Genomic DNA, 22558 nt, shown 5'->3' on the forward strand with positions numbered 1-22558 from the left:
ATCCATGAGGTACAGGGAAATAAGATGCAAAGGAAAGAGGCCCCACACACAGAATAACAGGCAGCAAGAACAGCAGTGACAGACTGCAGGATGGGCCAAATTCACATTTTTTTTTTGTCATGGCCTTCTACCTTGGAGCATAATGATTTTGCTAATACTAATCATTGAGGAAGACCTTTCACTGAACTGCAGTAAAATTTAAAGTATGGTTCTATTCTTCACCACTGGTCCAGGAACTGATTGTTACCAATTTTTGATTGGACAAGGAGTTTGTGTTGGAATGTGTATTAACTGCATACGTATCAACCAAAGATCTGGCATTTTTATTTAAAAATTTTTTTAAAGATTTATTTATTTATTTGGTTCCTCTTCCTCCCTACCCCGGGTGTCTGCTCTCTGTGTCTATTTGCCACATCTTCTTTGTTGGCTTCTGTTTTTGTGAGTGGCATGAGAATCTGAGTTTCTTTTTGTTGCGTCATCTTCTTGTGTCAGCTCTCTGTATGTGCGGCACTATTCCTGGGCAGGCTGCCCTTTCTTTTGCGCTGGGCGGCTCTCCTTACAGGGTGCACTCCTTGTGTGTGGGGCTCCCCTATGCGGGGGACACCCCTGCGGGGCACGGCACTCCTTGTGCGCATCAGCACTGTGCATGGGCCAGCTCCACATGGGTCAAGGAGGCCCGGGGTTTGAACCGTGGACCTCCCATGCGGTAGATGGACACCCTAACCACTGGGCCAAGTCTGCCACCAGATCTGGCATTTTTAGTGTAGCAAGACTTTCTGGATAAAGGAAGCAGTGCAAGGTCCTTATCTCATCGAGGACTGGTGAGTAGCTCGGCTGTGCTGGCTTATTTTGGGCTTGATCAATGTGTTTCAGCCTTTAATGTGGGCGTGTGAAAGACCTGCACACTTACTAGAATACCTTGTTTAAACCCATGGAGAGTAATGGGATTTTTGAGGCAGTAGCAGTCCAAACCGTTAACATAAGCCATTTCCATAAGAGGAATTCCTCCTCTTCTGAAAACCTCAAGTCTGATTTTGTTATATTTAAATATGCAATTGGTATCATGGTCCATTTTAAAAAACCAAAGCAAATGTGCAACTCCAAGACCTAGTGAGCAATTTAGCTCTCTGTAAACTACAAGCAGCAATCAGGCTTAGGTAATACTCTCCCAGATCCTGTTGATCTTTTTGCCTTCTTTAATTGTAGAACACATGTTAAAAAATTAAAAAATAAATAAAAAATGGAAACAGTGTTATTGTTCTTCTGACTTTAAGAGTAACGTGCCTTTGTGAAACAATTCAGAAATGTTTAAAGAAGACTGCAAAAAATCTGTAATCCTGCTACCCAAAGATAGTCACAATTAGCATATACTTTATGAGATTTTTCTTTGTGTATTTAATACATTTACAAATAGTTTTATTGAAATGTAATTGTGTTTCACATACTAGTTCACAATCTGCTTTTTCACTTAATAACATATTGTGGGGGAAGCGGACTTGGCCCAGTGGATAGGGCATCCGCCTACCACATGGGAGGTCTGCGGTTCAAACCCCGGGTCTCCTTGACCCGTGTGGAGCTGGCCTGTGTGCAGCTGATGCGCGCAAGGAGTGCCCTGCCACGCAGGGATGTCCCCCGCGTAGGGGAGCCCCACGTGCAAGGAGTGCACCCCATAAGGAGAGCCGCCCAGCGCGAAAGAAAGTGCAGCCTGCCCAAGAATGGCACCGCACACATGGAGAGCTGATGCAGCAAAATGACGCAACAAAAAGAAACACGGATTCCCATGCCGCTGACAACAACAGAAGTGGACAAAAGAAGAACACAGAACATGCAGCAAATGGACACAGAGAACAGACAACTGGAGCTGGGGAAGGGGTGGGGTGGAAGGGGAGAGAAATAAATAAAATAAATCTTAAAAAAAAAAGCATATTGTGAACATATTTTTACAATTAACATAGCTCAAAATTATGGCTTTCAATGGCTTCACATTATAATTTTAACACAGTACTGTAGGGCTATACCATAACCCTGTTTTCACATGTACCCACTTCTGCTCTCTGGTCCTTTTAGGTGAGTGGCTTCAGGATGCAGACTGGGCCAGAGCAGAGCCTGACAAGAGCTGTCAATGGCAAGTAACTGACTGTTGAGGGTAAAGAAACCCATCTTTCCTTCCAAGGCTCCTGGGCTCTGAGCTGCTTTGGGTGGGCAGTGGTCCAGAATCTCAGCTTACCACACAGGGATGGCATGTGAGTGTGCCAAGCCTTGCAATAAACTCCGAACTGGTGGAAGTGGACACACCTGTATTCTCTCGGCCAGGATCTGCACGAGTAGATCTTCAGGGAGCACACAGCTCATCAGCCCAGTCTCCCCTCCAATACTGGCACTGACACTGAGCCGACGCTGGGTGGGCCCCAACGGGAGAGGGCTGGAGGAAATCTGTTGAGAGGGAGAAGGTCAGAATTCAGTTTTGCATCTCAACAGCTCCTACACCAACAAGCCATGTGATCCTGGGAAAATCATATAATCTCTTGGTCTCATTTCCTCATCTGTAAGATGGGATTGCAATTCTAAACTTCCTTAAGGAACTATTGTAAGCTTCAAATGGGAGCTTTGTGGAAACTGTTTTATACATGTACTGAACTGCACACATTTGTTTATTTGTTCAACAAATATATACTGAGTATGTCTTATGCACCAGGCACCCCTCTAGGTGCTAGGGAGAGAACAAACAAGGCTGACACTGTGGAGCTATATTCTAATGAGGGAGATAGAAAAGAACACATTAATATACAAACTAATAATATAATTTCAGATTTAGGAGATTGCTAGGGAGAAAATACCTGGATAATATGAAAATAGGATCCAAGATCCTGAGCAAAGGGTCTTTCAGTGAGGGGACAGCAAGTTTCTTCAACATGAGTTTGCTTGGGGGTATTTGGGGAACACACTGGAGGCCTGTGAGGATGGAACTGAGTGAGCAAGGCTAGGAGAGTCAGGTTTAAAGTTAAAGATATAGTCAGGGCCAGAATATGTAGGGCCTTGTAAGCCAGGGCAAGGAATTCAGGTTTATTCTAAGTATTTTGGAAAGTGACTGCAATGTTTTGGGCAGACAAATGGTCTGATATTTATTTTAAAAGACTACCATACCAGCCTGAAGTGACAAGAGTGGGAGCAAGAAGACTAGTTAGGAAGATAGCTACGTGATTGAGGCAAGAGATGATGGTGGCAGGGATGGTGAAAGTGGTGAGAAGTGGCTGATTCAGGACATGCTTTGGAAGTCGAGCCAATAGGTCTTGGAATGTGAAAGAAAGAGAGGCATCAAGGGTCACTTTGTGGATATAAAACTTTGAGATATCTCTAAGTCATCTAATAGTGAGATATTGAATTGGGATCTGGATATGTGTACCTGAACTTGGGGAGAAATCAGGGCTGGAGATAGAAATTTGGTTGTCATAAGCATGCTGAAACTATTTAAGTAATGGAGATCAACTAGAAAGAAAAGATAGATAAAGGTACACAAAAAGAGTGAGGTTTAGTCTCAGGCAATTAGAGATTGGGAGGAGTTTGAGGAACTAGAGAAGGAGAGGCGAGAGTAACCAGTGAGGTGGAAGGGAAAGCAGAAGAGTTCTGAAAGACATGCGGAGAAGGCATTTCTAGGAGGGAGTAGTCCGCTACGGACAGGGCACATGAGATGAGGACAGAGAACTGACCCTTGGATTTGGCAAGGTGAAGGCTGCCAGTGGTTTTGAAAAGAGTAGTCAGTGGACTGATAGGACAAAACCTTCCTGGGATAGGTGAAAGAGAGTGGAAGGTGAGGAAGAGGAGGCAGTGCAGCCATTCTTTGGAGGAGTTTTTCTGTGAAGGAGAGCAGAGAGAGGAGGTAACAGCTGGAGGGAGATGTGAGGCCACAAGAAAATCTTTAAAATCCTCTGTAACCCTGAGGCTGTACACATAGCCATGTGAGGAGAATCAGTGAGTTCTGATTTTTACAGTGATCCTGAATGAGTTTTAGGCTCCCTGTTTCTTGAAAGAGGATTGTCTGTTGTCTTTGGAATATTCCAAAAAGCCTTACTTCACTGTCCATGTGGGCAGAACCAAACCATAAAAAAAAGATTCTCCATGACATCTTATCTAATATAAAAAGAGGAGATTTAGTTCATCCAAAAACCTCTCTGTAAAGAACATTACAGTATATCCTGGCAAAGAGACTCAGAGGATGGTGTTCCAAAAGAAACTGAGTCAATGGTTTTAGGTTTCAACGTGTTAGAAGAAGGTATGACTGAAGTGAAGGTGAATAGAAGCATCGTCTGGCACAAATTCAGCCCCATGGGGGGACTCCATTGAACCTGCAGGCCTCCCCTCCTATGAAGACCTTTGCCTCTGCTCTATCAACTTGCCCTACCCAATGCCTGCGCCTACTCTCTATACACTTCACCCCACCCATTTGCCCCATCAAATCTATGAGGACCTTCACCTCTGCTCTCTGAAACTCCCACCTCACCTACTCCCCCTACAGAACTTTTAGACTGTAACAAGACCTAGAGTCCCTCAACATTTCCTATTTCTCCCATTCTTTTGTCCTCCTAATTCTTTCTCTACCTTGGCTGGACTTTCATGCTGATGATTCCACCCTCAACTGTCCTGCTGTTGTTCTGAGCACAAGCCTGCAATGATGACCACTTCTTCTCTCAATGCCTCTGAATGAGGGCTGCCAGGGCCTGCTTAGAGAAATCCTACAAATGTGGAGTTACAATTTCCTGTCTTGGCTGCACCCCCAGCACTCTCAGCTATTTTTTCTTTTGTATACTACCACTTTCTGGTTCTATTCCACACAGTGGACATATCAGTGCTTTGCCCTGCCCTCAAGCATGCTCTGCCACCCCACCTCTCAATGCTTCCCACAGATGACCCTGCCTCCTGCACGCATCACTGAGGAAAAGAGAAGCCATTCATCAAGACCTCCTCCAGCCTCCTTTGTCTTTCTCACTTCCCCCAACTCTTAACTTTATCTGTTTTTATCTTACTGACCCCAGAGGAAGCAAGGTACCTTCTCCTTTAACTATGCTACCACTCCTGCCCTATTTACCTCCCCGGGAATCTCATGCTTTCTTCGGTGATTGCTATCACTTATCCAGGAGCTCCTTTCTTAAAGACCTTTGGTACTTCCACTCCCCCCTCTAAGAGAAATCTCTCTTGACCCTGGGTTTGCCTATCTAGTGGCTACTCTATCTTTTTTCCTTCTCTTTCAAACTTCCCAAGAGCTTACACTTACTCAAATCCACTTTTCCACCTACAACTCAACCTCAGCCACTGCCTCTGTCTTCAGGACTTGCTATTCTGCCGAGATGGCTCTCAAAGTCCTTCAGCATGCTGCTCAAATATGACTTCTCTATGACTTCCCAAGACTACCCCCGTGCCTCTCCTGCACCTTAAATTAATGGTTTCATCATTAAAATTCCCTTACTATTAGGATGGACCATCTGGAATTGATGTTTATGGAGTTCCAACATGGTTGAAAATGGCAATTTCATGTGGTTCAACCTAATTCTTTTTCAGACCTCTTTTGTCGCCAATCTCATTTTATTACGAATACTTGACTGTGTGGTTCTCTCCTTCAACAGACTCCTAGTGCTTGAGTGCAGGGATTTTGCCTTACTTACCATCATATTGCTGGCATGCAACCCAGTGTCTATCACATAAAAGGTGCCCACTGAATGCCTGCTGAATGAGCATCGGAAGGAGCGGTGCATGGACAGCACTTAGGCCCACTTTGCGAGGCACTGACCTGGCCACGGGAGGCTGGGAAGAGAGGAGAATCCCAGCCTTGCTCTTGCAGGGCCCCGATCTGTACCTGTGGTGTTTCAGATGCGTGCAGATGATGCTGCTTCTGAGACCCAGAGCTGTGGCTCTCTGCCTTGCCTTTGGCAATCATCACGCTCCCACGCACACTCTTCCCAGGTTTAATTTCGGGGGTTACCAGAGTGGATTCCGAGGCAAGCTTGCCCAAGGTCTCATTGCTCAGCAGTATTTGTCCTATGGCATTTTGTTCCTGGGCTACAAGGAGAGAGTGAGTTTTTGTTAAAAGCCATCTTGGGATATTAAGGAAATAGCCCAGGAGCTGGCATGCTGAAACCTAGTATGACTCTGTAAAGCAATAGACAGCCATCTCCATCTGCAGCCTAACCAAGAGTCAGATAATGGGCTGTGATAATGGGCCTTGAGTCCCAGAAGAGCCCAGGTGAATCTTCATCCTCTTTTGCTTCCAGACCAGGGGGCAAAGATTCCTGAAACTGCTGGGACACTACAAGCCTGCTTGGGAAACCTAACATCTGATCTTTTGTGACTCTAGGCTGTGGTGATGCCAATGGGTAGCTTGGGGAGGGCACTCTGCTCCCTCAGCAGAGTCTCCCAAATGAACAAATAAGCTAAGTAAAAGCAGGGTGCCTGATGGCAAACATGGCTTTGAGATTAATTTCTTCTCTCTACTCCTCTCTCCCCTCTTCCAACCAGATCAGCACCCCTCAGCACCCCCACCCCCTGGGGAGTTCTCTTTCAGAATCCATGGTTGATGTAATTATCTAAAGGTGTCTTCAGAACACATCTTCAGGAAAAACCTTGCTAGAGAGCACTTGGCTTTTATGATGAACTCCCTGCCACCTCCATACATCTCAACCCTCCTTCTCATCTGACTCTTCAAGGTATGTACCCCTGAGGAAGAATGGGGTGTAGCAGACACACTTGGTGTCCTCCTTCTAGAGAACTCGACTAGGATGGGGTGATGGGGATGAATGCAAGGCAGATTCCACATTTCTCTAAGTCTCAGGGAGACTCATTACTCCTTGTCGACCATTTCAGCAAATTAGCCCACAGAATTCCCTTGAGAGTTGTCTTGACAACTTACTCTGATTTGTCTTTTCACATGGCTCTCCCTCCCTCTCCCCCGGGAACTGATTTTAGATATATCATGACCCAACTTCTCTTTTCCTACAAAATAAAATCCAAATCCTAATCTTTGCATTCAAGGTCAACTATGATTGGCCTCAACCTGCCTTCTCACCCATAATTTACTGTCAGCTTCCCTGCCTTCTTGATTTCAGATGTCCTTGTCCCCAGCTTTGCCCATTGGCATTCTCCAGATCCTTTAAAACCCATTTCTGAGAAAACTTCCCCAAATCACCCTTGGTGGGGACTCACCAACCCAAACTTGCTCTTTCACAGAAGCTGCCACTTCTGTTGCAATATTTATTTTTTCTGCTCTGAACATGGACATTTGCTTCCTTCCAGGTGTCAAGCCCCCCAAAGGGGTCGATGACATCTTATTCATGTCCTATTCCCTAGGGTGCCAAGGGCACGCCTGCATTGGGCAGGGCAGGAGAGCCACAGATGCTTGGTGAAGAGAATCTGTCTCTGGGCTTGTAAGTTGGTACCCACATAAACAGGCCTTCAACAGGCTGTGGGAAGAGAAAAGAGGGGTATCCAATGGGTATGCCGTCTGTGTGACCACAGAGAGTCAGGGAAATGGGCTCTTACCAGACTCGTCTCCTTCTTTCATGGACTGTTCAATGGCAGCCCTGATGCAGAGCTCGCGGGCCCGGATCCCTGGGACATTGTTCCCATCAGAGATGGCCTCCAGGAGGATGGAGTCAATGCTTAAGCAGGCGGCGTTGTAGTACTTGGCCAGGTTGACAGCGGTGGCACTCTTCCCTATCAAAAAGCTCAGAGAGTTGAATTACGTGCCTCTCGTTTGCTCAGTCTGAGTCCTAGACAGAAGAAGCCTCTAGAATAGAGGCTCCCGTAAAGTGATCTCTCTAACTTCTCTTCCTCTAATTCTTGCATGTGGCCCAGGGTGGTGGAAGAAAAGAGCAGACAGACCCGTAACCCACCACTGACATGCAGTGTGCTGGGGGCAGCTCGCATCATCTCCCAGTTTTCTCCTCAGTTTAAAAAGTGGTTTCTGTCAGACGATCTTTAAAATACCTTGTAGCTCTTAGACTCTGTGATTCTAATGTGAAGAGTTTTTTATTTTAAAAATAACTTGTGTTGATTTTTTTCTCATTTCAGAAAAGCAGAAAATTCAGAAAACACAGACAAGAGGAAAGGAAAAAAGATTCACTCTTTCAGAGACATTATGGTTAGCACGCAGTTGCTAAGTATATGCATTATTGTGTTCATATATATATATATATGTATAGGAGGTACCAGGGATTGAACCCAGGATCTTGTGCATGGGAAGCAGGTGCTCAACCACTGAGCTACATCTGCTCCTTTATATTTCTTTCTTACAAAAGAGCATGAGTTATGTGACAGGCTGGATAAAGGCCCCCAAAGTGGTCCACATCTAAATCCCTGGAACCTGTGAATATGTTCCCTTACATGGTAAAAGGGATGTTGCTTGTGATTAAGTTAAGCATCCTGAGATGGGGAGGGTAACCTGGATTATCCAGGTGGGCCTGATGTAATTAATCAGGAAAGGGGGCGGGGTGGGGAGATTGGAAGATGCTATGCTGCTGGCTTTGAGGATGGAGGAAGAGCCACAAGCCAAGAAATGCGGGTAGCTTCTAGAAACTGGCAAAGGCAAGGAAATAGGTTTTCCTCTGGAACCTCCAGAAGGAACACAGCCCTGCCAATCTCACTTTAGACTTTAGACCTCCAAATCTGTGAGAATAAATTTGCATTGTTTTAAGCCACTTAGTTTGTGGTAATTTGTTTTAGTAGCAATAGGGAAATAATAGAGGTTATAGAGGTTTCAAATCATACATATGCCATTTTTTTCCCACTTAAAATGATGTATCATGAACATCTTTCTGTCTGTTCAATACACTTTGCTTTTAATGGCGATATAATTTACTACATGAAAGTGCTGTGGCTTAATTAACCAGTTCTCAGTACTGAACACTTCAATTGCTCCAAACATTTTTTTCTCTTGGTAAACATTGCTGCAGTGAACATTGTTGTGGTTACTCTTTCTCCTCATCATTAATTATTCTCTAATATAAATTTTGAAAAATAACATTGCCAGGTCAAAGGAGTTGCTCTCTCTTTTAAAATAACTGAATGTCTTGGATTTTTCTCTCTAATATTTTAATGTTTTTAAATTAATAAAGGAATACAAGTTCAAGCAATTCGGACATGCAGAAATTTAAAATGAGGTGTCTTTCCCACTCCTCTAAACCTGTGCCTGTGAGGTCAGCAGTTTGATAGCCTGATGATGATCCTTTGGTATATAAATTTTATGCAAGAGTCTTTTATTACCTCAAAAAATTACACATTCTAATTTCACCATAAACTCAGAAGGAACAAAATCATCTGCATTGAACAGTCTGATTGTCAAACTGTAAAGCTTTGTAGAGATGACAGGATTGGCTTGGCTGTAGTCTATATTCACTCTATTATGCTTTTCGTTTCCAGATGAAGTTGTGATTGAACCCGCCCCTAGAATGGCTCAGGTGACTTGTTCAGGGTTGGGTGCATTTTCGGGATTAACTCTTAACCGTCTTAAATTTCTACTGGTCCATCTCTGTACTCTTTTTAGTGCAATGTAAAATTGGTTGTGAGGGTCAGCGCCTACCTGACAAGGGCGTCCCATGGATGATAATGGCGATGCCTTTCCGGTTCTTGGCCAAGCGGCCTTCTGCAGAAATGTCAATGCCCAGGTGGCGAGCGATGGCCTTGCTCACTGGGTTGTTTTCTACTTCTCCAACTTCCTCCACGGAGTGGCTGTCAACACTCTGTATTTTCTCAGCTGTAATGAAAAATGTGTGTGTGTGTGTTTGTGTGTACATGGCCACATATGTGTACACACCTAGAGCTTACATGTGTTCTGATGGAATGAGTTTTTCTATCTAGACATTCTTGAAATTGTCATTCTTGACAATTGTGATCTGCTACAAATGTTGCAGCACTTGAAGCACTATCTACCTGTAGTATATGTGCGTGCCCTTGTTGGCTAATAATTTGTCCATGGCTGCTAAAATTTAAAATACAGATACTCTTGACTCTAATTCCACTTTGGGAACCCCTCCTGCTGAAAACCAGGAAGGGCATTTGTGTGGAAATGCTTATTTCAGAATTGTTTATCGTGGCAAAGTATGGGAAACTAGCTGAATTTTCAACATTAAGGAGAACAGTTACGTGTATGATGGTATATTCATATTATGGAATTAATACATAGCAGCTGTTAAAATAATGATTTATATCAGAGGTATGCCAAATCTGTCCTGCTGTTTGTTGTTGTAAACAAAGTTTTAATGACACACATCCATTTGTTTACTTCTGCCTTCAGCTGCTTGCAGGATATAAGGGTAGAGGTAAGTCATCACAACAGAGACTGCATGGCTTGTGAAAATAATAATGGCCTTTTACAAAAAAGGTTGACCCTGATTTATATCTACAAGGACTGGCCTGGAGGGATGTCTGTTACAGAAAAAAGCAAATTACAGAGTAATATGCATAACAAGCAGAGTAGTATGTAGCCAGTTACATATAGTTACGCTACATATATTCACAGTGTTAAATAACAAAACTGGGATCATACCTATATTTTGTTCTGCAACTTGTATTATCATGTAATATAACTTGGACACCTATCTATTTACTTGAAAACAGATCTATCTCATTCTTTTTAAAATAGCTGCTAAAGTTTTCTATTGTATGGATTTATCATAATCGAACTAGTCCCCTACTCATGGGCATTTAGGTAGTTTCCAGGTTTTTCCATCCTAAGCATTGTGGAGGGCTTCCCTTAGCCACAGGACATCTGGGACCAGCTCTGGGAAAGCCCAAGCCTGGAAGACAGTGGCAAGGCCAGGATGTGTGGGGTAAGGAAAGGCTGCCAGGAGAGACCCGAATCTTCTTAGGGACAGGTCAGCAGAGACAGGTTGGATTTAACTTAAGGCATGGAGCCTGGATTTTCTATATTTCAATCTCAGTTTTGCCATGGTGTGCTCCTGTCTTAATTTACCCATCTGGTTGACTAGGGCTAAGAATGACAACAACACTCCTTAAACATCTCATTGGTCTAGCTTGCCCATGCTTCTTCTTCCCTGAGGTGAGAAAATGACATGGTTGCTTAGGCTTTATCATGATTTATAATGCCTGGAAAACAAATGGCCCTGATGATTACAGTTCTACTGAATCTGATTTTCCAACTATGGTTTTGACATCTTTGTATAACGTGGGCAAGATGCTGTGGGCCACAGTGCTGAGAAGTCATGAGGGTGGCAGTCTACGTGTCCAATTAGAGGGATACTGGGAAGAAGAGTGTCCCTGAAATGTTCCTCTAAACACTTTCCAGTTTCCTGGGATTTTAGCTTAAACAGTCAAGCCTCCAAATTAATGTTTAGTCTAGTGAAAATGCAAGTAATTGTGGCAAGGAGAATATATCATATGCTAAGCTCATCAGTGGACTTTCCTGCTTGTATTATAGTATGCGAGTGGGTATGTCAGAGCTTCTCTGGAGGGCAGGTGTGGTGGGCAGGCAGGGCAGGGCTGGAGGTTGGGGTGGGGAGCCAGTCCTAGGAGACTCTGAAGATTCATTTTTTGGAGAAAGGTGAAAAGGCACAGAACAGGTCTCACTTCTCCTTAGATAATACCAGTACCCAAACATTAAAATGCTGCTTACTTTGAAACATTATCTTTTCCAGGCTCTCCTCATCCTCCTCTTCATCTGGATAATTTTTGGAATCGCCCGTAGGGGCGTGCCGCTCGTCCAGGTTGGATGTGACAGAGATCCCTCGGCTAAGCGAGGTCCTCTTCGTGCTGGCAGAGGTTCCCTGATCTGAAGAGGGCACATCTTCCTCTTCTGCTGCGAAGAGAGCCATGAAACACACCAGGAAGAGGTAGGAGGGGACAAGGAGATGCGGGCCAAAGAGGAAAGAAAGACAAAGAGAATGACTGGATTGGTTACCCTTACTCTGGACTAGCTAACCAAAAGAAACAAGAACTGCAGTCAGCCGACCCTTGTGAGGTTTCTCTGCCCAGTGTTTCTGCATTCCAACATTGTTTCAAAACTAGAACTATGTTTACTCCAGAAAAGGTGGAATACTCATTCATTCACTCACTCACCCCGCACATATTTATTAGGTACTGTGATGCATCAGGTGCTGCTCCATGTGCTGGGTGTACAAGTGGGAATGAGTGATCACTGCTGCTACGGGAGATTCTTGATTAGTGGAAGAGACAGGTGTGAAGGAAATAATTACATGCATGATGAGTGTTACATAGAAGAACAGAGCACATAAGAACAGGGTAGGACATTTCCAGGATGCAGAGAAGCATGAAGGAGAAGGACACATCATGATTAGCCACTCAACCTGACAGGTCATCAAGGAGCCTTTTTGCTGGGCCAGAAACGCAAGACGCCGAGGGTCTTGTCCTGCTTTGTGATTGGCATTTGGCCATGAGGACTCTACTGAGGGCAGAACATGCCCTAGTCTCATCCATAAAACGGGGTTAACAGGACTTATTTTCTAAGAAATAAAATATGTAAGCCCCTGTTGACACCTAGAGGGCGCTCAATACTTGGTTGGTCACACAGAAGGAGGAATTCAAAGGGGCCAGCGCCAAGGCTGGAGCGAGGGGTTCTCCGCGTCGGGTTCTCACCATTGTCCTCCAGATATTTTGCCTTCATCTGCTCCTCTTTCCACCGCTTCATCTCCTTAAAGTACTCGTACACCTCCGGGGGCAGCTTCTCTCCTGGCGTCCGAGGAGGCAGCAGCAGGGTGTTGTAGGAATCATAACCCTTCAGCATGCGTAAGATCTGCTCCAGGAGAGAATGGGAGCTGCTGTAGGTCTTCCCCCGAAGTTGCCTCCCCACAGCCCCAGGTGGCTTCCCTAGGTGGGCTCTTCTGCCTGTGTCCGCTCCAGCATCTCGAGAAGCTCTGGGCCCTGCCTCTTCCCCAGGCTGGGGTTTGTACAAATGCTTTCTGGATTTCAAAGGGCAGGGAACTTTGGAGAGATAAGTCAGGCTGATCTCTGTACCTGTGGGGCTATAGGATCTTTATCTTGCTCATCTGAGCCTGGGCATTTCACATGTGGAAAATAGTTGTTCTTGTTAAAAAAAAAATTATTAAAAAAAATGTATATGGTTTTTATTTTTCTTCCAATGACAAAAGTATGGAACTCCATTACCCACTTTGGATGAAATGTACTAAAAAGTATTGTGGTTGGTTATTAGGCAAGACTGTTGTCTCACAGAAAGAGAATCCAGGGGAAAATAAGCAAACTGTTTAAGCGTGTATATGTATAGTAAAGTTGCCAGATAAAAGACAGGATGCCCAGTTAAATTTGAATTTCAGATAAACAATGAATAGTTATTTAGTTTAAGTAAATACTTATACTAAAAGTATAAGTCCTGTACAATATTTCAGATATACATCTACTTAAAAAAGTATTCAGTTTTAAATCTGAAAATAAAATTTAATTGGGTATCTTGTTTTTCTTTTTTCTTCTAAATCTGGCAATCCAGTTGGTATGTGTGTTATATGCACACACACATATTTATAAAACCCACTAAAATAAAGATCTAGAAGGCATTTATTCCCTATACAACCAGACTTTTTAGTGTGAAAAATCTGTTTTGGTAGGTAACTCTTCTCCTGGATCACCATCTTTGGTTGTTCAAAAACCATTGCTAATAAGCTGACTTTAAAATTGATATGGAAGAACAAAGGGAATGAAGAAGAACAATGAGAGAGGACTTTCCCTACCTGATGTCAGGACTTAATATGAAACTGTATTGATAGACAGGGTAGTGGTAATGAAGGAATAGAAAAACTGACCACTGGAATGGAAGAGAGAGCTCAGAATATACCCATCGGTAAATGAAACTTTGATATAGGATGGAGATGGCATGGCAGATTAGTGGGGAAAGTAAAGAATTATCAATAAATTATCCATATGGAAAAAATAGACCTGGGGTCCTAGTTCACACCACTCACAAAAAATCACCTCCAAATGGATTAAGAACTAACTATTAAGAACAAAACTAAACTTTTCTTAAAATATAAGAGAATATATTTCTAACTTTGGAGTAATGAAAGATTCATTAAACAAGACATACAAAGCAAAATTTGGGGCCAGTGGTTCTTGGTGTGGGTAGGTAGGCAAGAGGAGACCTGGGAACACGGTACCATAGGAACATGTAAGAAGATATAAGTATAGAAATGTTCTATTCCGGGGTTCAGTGGAGGGCTCTTGATTGTTCATTATATTATTAGGACATGAATGAATGCACTTCTGATGGGGTCAAGATCATGATGATGGCATAGTTTTTGAATCTTCCCAAATCCCACATATAAAAAGATGACAGCATGCCTAAAACAGCAAAGCTAAAAATCCCATGGACAGCATCTTCAAAAAACAAACAGACTAGGTGACAAGGTCTTTCCTTGAACCCCAGAACATGGGTGGGTGGGCCAAACCACTTACAATGCCAGGTGCACACAGGACCCAGCTGGAACCAGCAGCTTTGTAGAGGTAGTGAGAATAGAGGAGATGGTGGTGATTTTGATAGTCTGAAGAGCTAAGGAAGTCAGAAACCACCAACACAGGCTCCCCTCTGAGTGGAGACTTCTGCAAGTCTCTTTGGGAACAATTGGTGTGACCATTTGAAGTTATTTTATGAATCCCCAAAAGAAGAATGTTATGTTCTTGAACTAATCCATTCCTATGGGTGGCGGGCCCTTTTGACTGGACTATGTCAGTGAGGTGTGACTCAAATTGGGTCTCTACTCTCTTACTGGAGCTTTATATAAATGGAGACAGAGAGAGACACACAGAGAAAGGAAACCCATTTTTGATCCTGCCACCTGAGAGAGGACTTGAGGATCTCTAATAGCAAAGCTTAAGCACAAAGCCCCCAAGAGGATGGGCCTGCAGAGCAACTCAGGGTTGAAGAGGATGGGCCTGCAGAGCAACTCAGGGTTGAAGAGATGAGCCATAGGCTTGATAGTGCACAGCTGAACTCAGAAGAAAGCAAATCATATGAAAAAGACTGAGAGAGGAGGCCTGGAAAGACACAAGCCCTATACCTGAGTTGCCCACAGCGGGTTCTGGGAGACAGTGTGCTGGGAGGGGAGGGCAGGGACCTTGTCAGAGAGGACCTTTATAAATGAATGAATGGTGGCTTATCTACACAGTGTGCAACAAAGAGAAGGAAAGAATTACAATCACAGACAATATGGATGAATCTCACACACATAATGCTATAGGAAAGAAGCCAGACACAAAAGAGTTCACACTACATGATTTCATTTATATGAAATATAAAAATAGACCTATATTTATATTGTTGGAAGTCAAGATGGTGGCCATCCTCATGGAGAGGCTTCTGGGATGCTGGTAATATTTTGATTCTTGACTGAGGTACTGGTTACACAGGTGTGTTCAATTTGTGAAATTCATAGATATGTACCTTTAGGATATATACACGTTCTGGATATATTTTATAATTCAATAGAAAATTAAAAAATAAAAACAAAGGATAATGCAAGCATGTGTATAGGAAATGCCTGGAAGGACACATAAGAAGCAGCTAATAGTGGTTATCTTTGGGGAAGGAATACTGTAGGGGGAATCTAGAACAGGGGAGAGGCTTCTTTTTTATTGCTGCACCCAGTTCTCTACTGTTTGAATTTTAACCAGGAGCAGGCATTTTCAGTTAGTTGTTTAAAATGTATGACAAGATCACAAAGAAGCAATGAATTCTGCTTGAGGCAAGGGAAGTGGGTCAGGAGAAGCTCCAGGGAAATTTAAACTGATGCGGAAGAGCTCAAGGGAAGGGAGAGGAGAGTGAAGGCAGGGCAGCACCCAGCATGCACAGGAAAGTGGAGGTTTGGCCTCTGCCTACCTTCTCTTCTATGAGATATTGCTGGTCAAATTCTAAGGAGTAAAACTCAATGGGAAAGTTGCAGGGATTCTTCACTACCACCTCAGCCTCGTCTCCAGGTGCATAGGGCAGCAGCGGCCCCAGCTCCAGAACAGAAGGGTTAAATTCCAGGCGTGGCTCTAGACCTTGTCCCTGTGTCAGCAGCGTGATCTTCTGAGTACTCTGGGCGATGTGAAACACCAGGGTTTGGCTGTAGAATTTCTAGAAAACATTAAAAAAAAAAAAAAAAATCAGATTCCCCCCCCCCCGTTATGTGCCATGTAAAACTGAAAACGTGTGTGGGTGTGTGGGGGGAGGGTGGCAAGACTTATCCTATTTAAAATAAGAGAGAAACTTTTCCTTCCACAATTGCATGGGCATGCCAGGCGCTGTAGAGCGTGCTTCGCTGCCTGTCGGTACCCTCTGACTGCCGTGCTCATATCCCTCAGCCTTTCAGAGTGCTCCGCCTTCCAAATGCCACCATCTGTTCCTGTGGGCCCTGCTGCCCAGGACAGGGCAAGGCGGAAGTTCCGAAGTGCCTGGGTGCTCAGGGTGCAGCCCTCAACCGAGGCCTCTCAGGAGCGCCTGTATAAAATGCCCGGCTCCCTTGCTCCCAGCCCGGAAAGTTAAACCATGGACTACAGTTGATAGAACAATTGTAAAAATGTGTTGTCATCATTTGTGACAAATGTACCACACTAATGCAAGGTGTTAATAACAGAGTGATATATGGGAACCCTGTATTTTAGGTATAATTGTTCTGTAAACCCACAACTTCTCTAACAAAAAATAAAAGGCAAGGACTGTTTGTGAGGTCCAGGGAGGCTGTCTACCAGGAAGCAGTCTGACTACTGATGAAGGCACTTAATATAGTAATAGAGGTACTTATTACAAAGAGTACAGTGTGCTGTGCATTTTATTCACAGTAATTCACTTAATCTTCAACATGACCACAGGAGGTAGCTACTGCAAGGTGATAGTCTCTTCTCTGAAACCCCAAAGACCCAGAGGCTTTCAAGTTCATTTTAAAAAAAGTAAACACTGTACTCATACCCTATATTGCCTAATACCCTAAGCAGGGTCTAAGGAAGGTCCCCCTAATCAAACAGAATGTTCTGCAGTTGCAGTGTTTGGCTCTGCAAACTAAGGCAGAGTAAATAAATACAGACTGAATAGTGCATATCAGTTCAGATGAGGTTTATCTGCCAAATAAGTTTTGGTCTGAAACTTGAGATTTTTTTTTTCTTTTGGTTTTGGAACTTATTGGATTTCGGAATTGCAAACAAAGGTTTTTTTTTTTTTTTTATATGTAACATTATCATTTTAACCTTATCTTTGAGCAAACTGAGGCTTAGGGAGGCTCCATAATTTGCTCAAGACTCACAGCCTGTCAGTGCAGAGGCAAGAGGCCACTAATTCCAGAGATCACACTCTTAAGCCCCACGCCACACAGCTTCTACAGGAGCCAGAGCAGTTGGGATGTCATATTTATAACAGGAAGACATGGGTCGTCACTCAAAGAAGGACTTTGAGGAAACTCAAAGAGATCTGGAGAATCCAAATGAAATCACATTTCTTTAAAGCTTACCTCTTCTGTTGGCATGAATTTCACTTGTACATTGGAGCGCTCATTAGGATCCAAGACTCCAGAGGTGGGCTGAATCTCAAAGATCCGGGTCTTTGGCTTTAATTCCACATGTAGTTTCCGTCTTAAGTACTTTGGCATGTGTTTCTCTAGCTAGTTTATAAATATTAGGCAATTAGATAACTGATGGAAAATGGACTCATTCCATCCTCCCCTAATTCACCTACATTTACTAAATAGCTTGCAGGTATCAGGGAATGTGTAGATACTAGGGGTACAAAGATGAGTAATCCATTTAGCCACACAGTATGGCCTGATAGGTCCTTGAATGTGGGGCTTAGATTTTACTCAAGTGGCAATGGTTGCCACTGAAAGTCTGTATGCAGGAGAGTGAAGTGGTGAGTGTGGGGGCCTAGCGATGGAGAAAAGGGGACCAATGGGCCACAACTCATTTACCTTATTAACAGGCTTATAGTTGTGGACAAACCATTCACAAGGAACTTGGAGTTGATTTGAAAGCTGAATTGTTTCCACGAGGCACTGTCCACACTGAATTGTGGCAAATTCCACTTTTCCACAAGACAGCGTCATAGTTGGAATAGTCACCTTGGCTTGGAGACAGATGTGAACTGTTGGCCCTCCAACCACCTAAAGTGGGCATAAAATTGCTGTTACCATATGGCATGGGTTTGGGGGTAGGGAGGAGGTAGGTTCAAAGTGTGACATAATAATTGGATCATCCCAGGGATGATGGGCAAGCAGAACTGGAAGCCAGAGAGGGTCAGCTCAACCCAGTGTAACCTACCTTGATGGGCAGAGTGACTTCTTTGTTTCCAACAGAAAGATTGGCTCCCTGTGGATCAAACCTCACTTCAAATGTTTCCGTTTCATAGTAAGGCAGATTCTTTACGCGATCTAGCTCAGTAGTGAACCCTGGACCAAGAGAGTAAGAAAACCAAAATTTCTTTGTGGGAAAGAGAAATATCTAACAAGAGCTGATGTACATAGAGCATGCCCCTGGGGCAAGATGACTTTTCAAAATATCAATTTAGGACCCAACAATTCTTTTAGCTGATCCCAGATGAAGCACGAGTGATGAGGCTCCAAAATGGGACAGTACAGATGGGGAACCTTGTTAGAAATGACAACATATGACAGGAAAGCCTCCCAGCCTGGTTACCTGTGTCATGAAGGACACGTTTTTCAGCATGGAAGGACACTGGGAAGTGACTGGTATTGGTGATCTTGACGATATGGGTTCGGACATCACCAAGGATTATGTAGCCAAAGTCCAAGAAATACTCTGGCAGCTGGACTCTGAAACAGTTAACATGTTCTCCTTCTTAGTCACTTTCAAGCCTGGAAGGCTTCCAAAAGTGAGAGAGTATGAGATTTTCTTCCATCTTCTGTGTACAATTTTTAAATTCTCCATCATGGAGAACTACTAATGGCCACCCAAATGGAGACCAGGAATAAGGCAATTCCCCCAGAGGTCCACGCTGCTGTTTAGCCATTATCTCAAAACACATTCAGTGAGGGTCCCCCAAAGCAGGGCCCACCTATTAGACAAAGCTAGAGTTTTCTGATTTTAAGAGGCAGAAACCTGTCTGGTTGACTTGACTGTAGGCAATGGTGGGTAAACAAGGCTAGCAGATTCTATTACTTCCAGGGAGCACTCTGTACTGGGCAGCACTGCTTGCTCTGATCAAATAAAACAAACATGACATGAGAGGCACTCACTTGGCCAGTTTGCGGCGACTCCTATGGTTGAAGCAGGAGTCATCTGTGGAATCAGAGCTAATTGTTTTCTGATATTCTAGGGCATACTCTTGGACTATCAGTCGTTCTACTTCCATCTGGAGCTGAGCACTTACCTGGAGCAAGAGAGAAAAGCAAGTCAGCAAATTCTTCTAAAACATGCATTCTCAATGGGGGGCGAGGTGATAATTGGTTCTTGGGAGGCAAAAAATCTGAGATATTATAATAGTTTATGACCCTCCAAAGACTATAAACAGATATACAGTGCACTTGTGATATCAAAGATTTCATGGTGGTTTTATGTCTACCACCATCCATGATATGGAATACTACTCAGCAATAAAAAGGAATGAACTACTTGGATGGATCTCAAGGGTATTATGTTGGATGAAAAAAGTCAATCTCAAAAGGTTACACACTGAATCCATTTATATAATATTCTTGAAACAACAAAAAGTAGAGAGATGGTGGTCGCTAGACCTAAGGGCTGGGGGGAGAAAGGTGTGGGTGTGGCTAAAGAGGGGTAGCATGGGGGAGGGATCCTTGTGGTGAAGGAAGAGTTTTGTGCCTTGATTATTGTGCTTACCTGAATCTACATGTGATAAAATTGCACAGAACTATACACACACACACAAAGGAGTGCAGGTAACCTGAAATATGAACAAGCTCTGTGGATTGTACCAATGCTAGTTTCCTGGTTTTGATAAATTGTACTACAGTCATGTGAGCTATAACCATTGGGGGAAACTGGGTGAAGGGTACATGGAGCCTCCCTCTATGTTTTTTGCAACTTCCCCTGAACCTATAATTTTTTCAAAAGAAAAAGTTATACAATTAATTATCACACTATTCAAAGAGAATAGAAATATTTCATGGGGAGGTATTAGGAAAAATGTCTTAAGTGCTTCTTGGGTGAGGGTGAGAATAAGAAAAAGTTGAGAGATACTATTCTAGAAGGGCCATGCTAAGTCAGGGGCCAAGCAGGAAAGCTTAATATTTTAATATAAAGTGACTGTGATGAGATATCAGGGTGCAGGTGGTCTGTGACAAAAGGGAGAGGAGCAGGTGCTCACAGTCATCCAGATTCTACAACAGCACAGATGCCGCCATGCTGTGCTCCTGAGCCCCTACCAGCCAGCCCCTGCCCTCAGCAGGAGGACTGGCTCTGCTCTACCTGCGCCTTCACAGGCCCCAGGGCCCGGCCAAGGCCAGAGGCAGCCGGCCTCTGATGAGGAGCAGCCTGGTCCCCTGGGAATGCCAGGGGTGGGGTACCCCACACACCACTGGCCCTCAGGGACAGCTGCGGACCCACCTGGAGAGGGTAGAGGCTGAGAGCAGAGCCCTGGGAGGTGGACAGGCCTGGATTCAAACCCGAGTTCTGCTGCCTGCCCTGGGCTGTGCACCTCACTTCTGTGAGTTTGTTTTCCCAACTGTAAAAGGAAGACATGGTAACACCAATTGTCCCCCACCCCATTGCTGGGAGGATTAAGTGAGATAATGTAGGTCTATAACTTGGCACAGGCTAGTGTAAGAGTTGGATAAATGGGGGCTAGAGTTATTATTAATTATGACAATCCTTGGTGCTTAGGCTCACTTTTAGCATCTTGTACCAGACCAGGCTTCAGCAAAAGCCTCTGGCGTTCCTAGTCTCCCAGACTACATCCCTCTTCCCTAATTCAGAAGCCTCTCTTAACCAAGTCTAAGGGATCTCTAGCTACATATCTAATTCTTCCTTAGGACAACACTGTGATGCAAATGTGCTTTCTAAAAGAACACTGGGAAAAGGCAGCCTTAATGGCCATGAATAGTCTATTAAGAGAGGAATTTCTGGGACTGGTGAGAGAGAACATTTTGGGATTTTGCCATCATATCACACCACAGGGGTAGCCTGTATTTGCAAGCTGGGCCTCTCCGTACCTCGATAATCCCACTTCTTGGCTTGCCTCCCACCTCTGTAGCACCATACATTCCGGATGTTTCCAGAACATCTGTGGCTGCTCCTCTCCTCCCCCTGAAATGTTGTGTACCTAAGGGCTGGATACTGAATCTGTACCCTCCTCCCTGCTCACTCCCTAGGGAATCTCAGCCCTTCCTGTGAATGCAATGATCTTCCATTGATTCCAAATCTCTTTCTCCCCCAGGTGCAGAGCAGTGGTTCCAACTCCGGCTGGGTGCCTCTTCTTGGATGATGCACAGAAATCTCCTGCCCAGTGTTGGACCCTCTAATTCATTCCCCTTCCTTCCCCCCTTACCCCCCGCCCCAAACTTGTTTCTTCTCTGGCGTTTCCTGTCTCAGTGCCCCTTTCTTACCTTGTCACCAAGCAAAACACCTGGAGGTCACTTCCCCCGCACCTCCGCACCCAAATCAGTCTCTAATCCCTGACCATTCCGCAGCCAAATTATTTCTTTTTATTAAGAAGGCCAATTTATTGATTTTAAATGGAAAGTAAAATTGCCACATGGACTAGAACGATTATGTTGGTAGGAACAATCTTCCTCTCCCACCTTTTTTTACAGATCTATTTGATTATTTAATACATTCAAATTCACAAATATTTATTCATTTTCTATTGTAATATGCATGTGCCAGATATTGTGTTGACTGCAAGAGATATAGCTGTGAACAAGCCATGAACAAGGTGGAGTTAAGGAGCTTGAGGTCTTGTGGGTTTAAATTCAGTGGTAGGAAAGCAGAGTAGGTTGTATGTGATTTAAATGTTTAATGACATTAAGCTACTTACCCAGATGTCTCCTGCTCTACAGTAGGATCTGCCTGCCATAGGACTGAGCAGACTGAGTCCAACGGCCAGCGTACACCTTTTCTTGACAGTGATGAGTGCACTCTGTTGACATTTTACTCTCTGACTCCTGTTTTCTATGTTTAGGGTCACCATTCCCTGCCTTATTTTGATACATTAATTCTTGTTTTTATTAGAGAACTTGTGGGTTTACAGTACAATTATCCATAAAACATGGGATTCCTATATATCACCCCACCACCACCACCTTGCATGAATGTGGAGCATTAGTTACAATTGATGATAGCATGTTTTTTTGGTAATTGTACCAATTTTTTTAAACAGTAGTTACCTTTGTTACAATTGATGAGAGATTATTAAAATAGTACTATTAACTATCACCTATAGTTTATATTAGGTATAGTCTCCCCTACCATATCAGCACTTTTTATCAGTTTCCTACATTTGTTATAATTCGTAAAATACTCTTATAATTTTATTTTTAACTATAGTTTATTGTTTACAGCAGGGATTGCTGTGTTATACAGTCCTATGTTTTATCTTTTAATTTTTATCCTAGTAACATGTAGGACCTAAAGTTTTCTCTTTAACCAC

At 43.7% G+C, this 22558-nt stretch overlaps 1 protein-coding gene across 3 annotated transcripts in view; it reads right to left on the reverse strand.

Moving 5' to 3' along the window:
- The window catches only part of HYDIN (HYDIN axonemal central pair apparatus protein), a 516844-nt gene that overhangs the window by 141451 nt on the left and 352835 nt on the right, over nucleotides 1-22558 (reverse strand). For all 3 annotated transcript variants that reach the window (XM_071209089.1, XM_058279757.2, XM_071209090.1), the window contains 12 exons: nucleotides 19188-19321; nucleotides 18628-18764; nucleotides 18253-18380; nucleotides 17904-18095; nucleotides 17451-17600; nucleotides 15845-16084; nucleotides 12598-12754; nucleotides 11618-11797; nucleotides 9566-9739; nucleotides 7528-7701; nucleotides 5849-6051; nucleotides 2296-2433 (listed from right to left, as the gene is read on the reverse strand). In XM_071209089.1, the coding sequence (XP_071065190.1) occupies nucleotides 2296-2433; nucleotides 5849-6051; nucleotides 7528-7701; nucleotides 9566-9739; nucleotides 11618-11797; nucleotides 12598-12754; nucleotides 15845-16084; nucleotides 17451-17600; nucleotides 17904-18095; nucleotides 18253-18380; nucleotides 18628-18764; nucleotides 19188-19321 (2007 nt within the window). The remainder of the gene's footprint in view (nucleotides 1-2295; nucleotides 2434-5848; nucleotides 6052-7527; nucleotides 7702-9565; nucleotides 9740-11617; nucleotides 11798-12597; nucleotides 12755-15844; nucleotides 16085-17450; nucleotides 17601-17903; nucleotides 18096-18252; nucleotides 18381-18627; nucleotides 18765-19187; nucleotides 19322-22558) is intronic.

Source organism: Dasypus novemcinctus, chromosome 18 (genome assembly GCF_030445035.2).
Source record: "Dasypus novemcinctus isolate mDasNov1 chromosome 18, mDasNov1.1.hap2, whole genome shotgun sequence".
Lineage (NCBI taxonomy): Eukaryota > Metazoa > Chordata > Mammalia > Cingulata > Dasypodidae > Dasypus > Dasypus novemcinctus.